This window comes from Onychomys torridus, chromosome 20 (genome assembly GCF_903995425.1).
Source record: "Onychomys torridus chromosome 20, mOncTor1.1, whole genome shotgun sequence".
Classification (NCBI taxonomy): Eukaryota; Metazoa; Chordata; class Mammalia; order Rodentia; family Cricetidae; genus Onychomys; species Onychomys torridus.
In genome coordinates this window covers 47,080,021-47,085,422 of record NC_050462.1, presented here as the reverse complement: position 1 = coordinate 47,085,422, position 5,402 = coordinate 47,080,021, and the positions used below count along the sequence as shown (strand labels likewise).

General features: G+C 56.2%; 1 protein-coding gene across 2 annotated transcripts; it reads left to right on the top strand.

Annotated features, from left to right (window-relative positions):
- The first annotated feature begins 542 nt into the window (after nt 1-542).
- Zc3h10 (zinc finger CCCH-type containing 10) lies at nt 543-4,634 on the top strand. Of its 2 annotated transcripts, none has more exons than XM_036169796.1 (3): nt 543-617; nt 1,318-1,381; nt 2,665-4,634. In XM_036169796.1, the coding sequence occupies exon 3, from the start codon at nt 2,717-2,719 to the stop codon at nt 4,016-4,018; it is 1,302 nt and encodes a 433-aa protein (XP_036025689.1). In that variant the 5' UTR covers nt 543-617; nt 1,318-1,381; nt 2,665-2,716; the 3' UTR covers nt 4,019-4,634. The 2 variants fall into 2 exon arrangements, with proteins under 2 accessions (XP_036025689.1, XP_036025687.1); XM_036169794.1 differs by lacking the exon at nt 543-617 and adding an exon at nt 708-1,098.
- The last annotated feature ends 768 nt before the right edge of the window (nt 4,635-5,402 follow it).

Sequence of the window (5,402 nt, the reverse complement as noted above, 5' to 3'; positions counted from 1 at the left end):
TGCCGGACCCGGATCGCCGCCGAAGCCGCCCGCCGCCCTGCACCCGCCCGCCGCCCTGCACCCGCGGCGTTCCGGACTCGTTCTGTTCTCACTTGTGGCCGGGTGTAACTCGTGTACAATAAACCATCTTTCTCGCTGTCTCAGCTGAAGAACCCCGTTGCTGTTTGGTGTTTCTTGCGGCTCCGTGGGGTGGGGAGTTGTTAAGTGAGGTCCGGCCTGTGCCGTGGAGCACCCAGAGCCTGCCCGGGCCCCGGCCTGGGGTGAACCAGAAGCTGGCGGCGTAGCGTGCGCCCGAGGCCGCCGCGTACCCGAGTCCCTGCGTCCCCTGCGCCCGTCCTGCTGGCGGTGGGCACGGCTGCGTGGAAGAGCCACCGCGGCTCGTGTTCCGGGGGGCGGGGGTGGCGGCGGCTGGGTCGCGTTGCCATGGTGACGCGCAAGGCTTGCCGGGAGCTTCCTGCGGCGAGCGGCACGCCGAGCCGACCATAGAGTGTGGTTCCGGGTCCGGTGGCTAGAGCGTCGCTCCTTCCGCAGGAAGCGGAAGAGCCGTAGGGTGGGCGGCTCTTTGTCGAAGCTAGAGGACCGGCAGGCGGCAGCAGCAACTACGGCGGCGGCGGCAGGTGAGGGAGGCGGGAGGCTGAGGTGGAGGCCGCGCCCGGAGGGGAGGAGTCGGGCCGGCCCCGCGGCCGCGCTCGGCCGGGCCCCGCGGGGCCCCTCCGCCCGGCCCGCCCCGGCTCCGCCCGGCCACCCCGAACGGAGCCCCTCTCCTGACGGACCCCGCTGCCCGTGCGGGCAAACGCCACCCGTGACGTCACAGCCCGGCCCACCCTCAGCCCGATGTCACCCCTTCCCGCTCGCTCGGCGCTCCCCCGGGGTCCTGTCACCTGGCCCGAGTGCCCGCGCCGCTGCGCGGGGCCGCCGGGGCCGCCGGGGCCGCCGGGCGGGACTCGGGGCAACTCCGGGACTTTGGTGGACTCTGGGGCGTCGGGAGCGTCTGGGTCACCGCCCCCAGGCTGTCTGCCCTCACTGTACCGTCAGAGTTGTTACCCCTGCCCAGCTTTCGGGTCCGGACTCTGACCCCCATAAACTTCTCGTCTGGAGGTAATGCCCCCACCCTTCACCCAGCTTCCCAGACTTCATTGGTCGGTTCCAGCCCTTATCCTTCTCCCTCTGAGGTTTGAACTTGGAAGAGAATCCTGAAGAGCCACAAAGCTCTTGAGGTGTTGTCAGAATTCATTCCGATCTATGAGAACCATCCCATCACCTTCACGCTCTTCCTCTCTTCCACCCAAATCTCTGGTCTTTTTGTTTCCTGTTCAGAACCCAGCAGTGATGTGGAAGTGGAGACTCACAGGAGCCCCGGACTTCACCTGAGCTACCTCAGGTATTAATTTGGGGATCATTGGGTGAGGAAGAGTATCATATCCGGTTATCCGCGTCTGCTGGGGCTCGAAGCACAGGTCAGGCTTTAAGGACAGCCTTCACCTGGTCGTTGTTATCTTTTAGTAGGTGGTTGCCATCTCTTTACCACTTGCCCTTTTCATTCTGGGGCCACTCTGTTCCGTTGTGGCTCTGGCCTCCGATCTGGTTAGTCATTCCAGGGAAATCTAAAAGCAAAGTCAAGGAAACAGTGTGAATGAGAAATGTCAAAGCTAGGGAACTCTAGAAAAGGTATCCTCATGCCCAAAGGGAAATGTACGATCTCCTATTTGGACAGCAGGGGGAGCCTGAATACTGCTTAGGAAACCTTCAGAAGATTAGACACGTGGTAGCAGGGACTCCAGTCCTCCTGGGGGATAGAGAGAAGGGAGGGCTAGAATTAGGGCAGTGGACTGACTGACATTCCAGAGCTCTCTTGGGAAATAGGAGACTTGAAAAGCTTTTATAGAGTCTATAAATAAAGAGGATTTTTTTATGGGGTAAGGAGTGCTATGGTTTGATATTAGTGGGATCTTTTCATGGAGGGGGGTGGGGAACAGTGAAAGAAAGGTCACCATTCCCATGAAATTAACTCCTTCCCACCTTGACCTTGCCACAGTTTTGTCCTGGGGACCTAGAGGTAGAGATTTCACCTTAGAAGTACTTTGCCTGAAGTGGAGGGGTCTGTGTATAGAGCAGGCCAAGAGAGTAACAGCTTTAAAAACTGCCCTCCAGCTGGTGACACAGTCACCTGAAGAGCCACCCAGGACTTCTAAAATACATGGAGACTTGGGCTAAGTTCACTCGGGAGAGGGGCAAAGGGATGTTTTGTTCCTGGCACCCCTTCGTTCACGAGCTCTCAAAGCCAAATAGCCCTTCTTAGAGCAGTTTCCAGACTCAGTCTGTTCACACACCAACACCTGTTTTAATTTCCCTCCCACAGCTTAAGAAGGGAAGGTAAAACCTAACACTGCTCTCCCTGCCCCCCCTTGGCTCATCATCGTTAGTAAGGGTGGTTTCATCCCAGCTCTCTCCCCTCTCTGTTAGCCAGGCAAGTGTGAATCACTCCAGCCAAGACCAGGTGCACAAGGGCCTGGGCGGGACTTCTGGCAAGTCAGCCAGGCCAGCTAGAATTCTCCCTTAGATTCTCCATCTCCAGAGCCATTGCCCAGAGGACTGCCCACTGCATAGTCAGGAAGAGCAGGAGCTTCCGGAGGACCTGTTTGACACTGTTGTCTTTTTTAACAGTCACCAAGAGTGGCAAGAAAAAGAAGAAAACCCTGAGTTGGGGGGCACCAGGATGCCTGACCGGGACAACTATGCCAACGGCACTGGGAACAGCGGTGGAGGCCCTGGAGGTGGTGGCAGTGAGGAAGCCAGTGGAGCAGGGACGGGCAGTGGGGGGGCCACCTCAGATGCCATCTGTAGAGACTTCCTGAGGAATGTGTGCAAGCGAGGCAAGCGTTGCCGGTACCGCCACCCAGACATGAGTGAGGTGTCCAACTTGGGGGTGAGCAAAAATGAATTTATTTTCTGCCATGACTTCCAAAACAAGGAGTGTAGCCGCCCAAACTGCCGTTTCATCCATGGCTCCAAGGAGGATGAGGATGGATATAAGAAGACAGGAGAGCTCCCTCCTCGGCTGAGGCAGAAAGTGGCAGCTGGGCTGGGCCTTTCACCTGCTGACCTACCCAATGGTAAGGAGGAGGTCCCTATCTGCCGCGACTTCCTCAAAGGTGACTGTCAGAGAGGAACCAAGTGCAAGTTCCGTCACCTGCAGAGGGATTTTGAATTTGATGCTCGAGGTGGAGGAGGGACTGGAGGTGGAGGCTCAGCAGGCTCTGTTCCCCCGGGACGACGCCATGATCTCTACGACATCTACGACCTACCTGAAAGGGGCTTTGAGGACCACGAACCGGGCCCTAAGCGCCGGAGAGGTGGCTGCTGCCCTCCTGATGGCCCCCATTTTGAGTCCTATGAATATAACTTGGCTCCACCCCGTGGAGTAGAGTGTAGACTGCTAGAGGAGGAGAATGCCATGCTCAGGAAACGGGTGGAGGAGCTGAAGAAACAGGTCAGCAACCTACTGGCCACCAATGAGGTACTTCTGGAACAAAATGCCCAGTTCCGCAATCAGGCCAAGGTCATGACCCTGAGCTCCACTGCACCAGCGACTGAGCAAACCCTGGCCCCCACTGTGGGTACTGTTGCCACTTTTAACCATGGCATTGCCCAGACTCACACTACTCTGAGCAGCCAGGCTCTACAGCCTCGCCCTGTGTCCCAGCAAGAACTCGTGGCCCCTGCTGGAGCCCCAGCTGCTCCCCCAACCAATGCTGCACCTCCTGCTGCTCCACCCCCCCCACACTTGAACCCAGAGATCACGCCACTGTCAGCCGCTTTGGCCCAAACCATCGCCCAGGGGATGGCACCCCCACCCGTGTCCATGGCCCCTGTGGCTGTATCTGTGGCTCCTGTGGCTCCCGTGGCTGTGTCCATGGCCCAGCCCTTGGCAGGAATCACAATGAGCCACACGACTACTCCTATGGTGACTTACCCCATCGCTTCCCAGAGCATGCGCATCACAGCCATGCCACACTGACAGGACTAAGGGATGCTCTACTCCCTGTTACAGCGTCTGAGGGCTGGGGTCGTGGGGCCCTTCCCCACTTGCCTAGCCCTTCCCGGCTCCGTCTGAGGGGCCACTCAAAAACCAGGACAAGAGACTACAAGGAATATACTTCGTAGGAGCACCTCCTGAGGCAGGGTTGTGCTGCTGTGTTCTCCCCGCTCTTAAAAGGGTCCTCTTGTTCTTCAGGCCTCACTCATGCAGAGGCTTGCATAGGAGTTGAGACTGGAAGCCAGCAGAAAGAAAGGACTGAGGGACTTGTTCACTCATAGGAAGTTGGAGGTGTCCCTGGTCTTGTCCTCATTTGTGAACAGCACAGGTTCCAGCACTGGTGTGGGAAAGAGAAATTCCCCACCCAGAGGGAGACCCAGGAAAGATCAGGAAAGTGGGTGGTCAGGAGAGAAAGCCGCATATGAGCCTTCAGATGATTTGGGGCCCAGAATTACTCATGGGCCCCTGGGAAGCCTGGGACCATAATACTCCAACCCAAAGACTAGGGGAACATTCACTTACCAAGCTTGGCCTGGAAATCTGTAGGGCAGTGCCCACTACTTTCCAAAGAAATAAAGGAACATTATTTTTTAACAAAGGAAGTGGAAGTTGCTTAGATGGCTTTTGGGGAAGATGGGGGCATAAAGTAGACTTAATGTCAAAGATAAGGTAAAGGCCTACTCTTGTAGCTTGTGTTGGGTGGGTGGATGGATGCCAGAGATGAAGGGTAGAGATGTAAAATGGCCAAATGGGACTTTGGTCTGGGGAAGGCACTTTGTGGGATAAAGGAAATGGAGCCACCTAGTCTAGTTTAAAAATAGCCCCATCTGTTTCTAGTCTCTGTCTTCATGTGCTGTTCCCAGGTTGCCTTAGTAACCAGGGCTCTTAGGGTCATTTAGGGGGGCAGGTACGAAGGAGGGTGTGTGCTGAGAAATGGGGATATGGGTGTTGTGGAGCTGACAGACACTTCCCTTGTTCAAACATAGGACAGGTGGTGGTGCCTCTCTGAGTTGTTGATGGCAGTTTATGTCCTTCTGCTCCAACACTTCTTCATGGCCAGAGCTTTAAAAGCTTCCGGGCTTCAGACATGCTAGGAAAAGGCAGATGTGGTATTAGCATACCTCTAATCCTAGCACTGGGAAGGAGGTGACCAGAGAGGATCAGGAGTTCAAGGTCAACCTGAGGCCTCATCTCGAAAAAATAATATAGGAAAAGGGGTTTCTTCTCTGTGTCTACACAAGACCAGAAGGTTTTAAGCCATTTAAGCGTCGTTAAGAACAATGGCCCCAGTAGCTAAATTTTAGTGTCTCCTCCATCTATGGCTAAAAACTCGGGTGTCTTCGGGGCGGCAAACTTGGTACAGCAA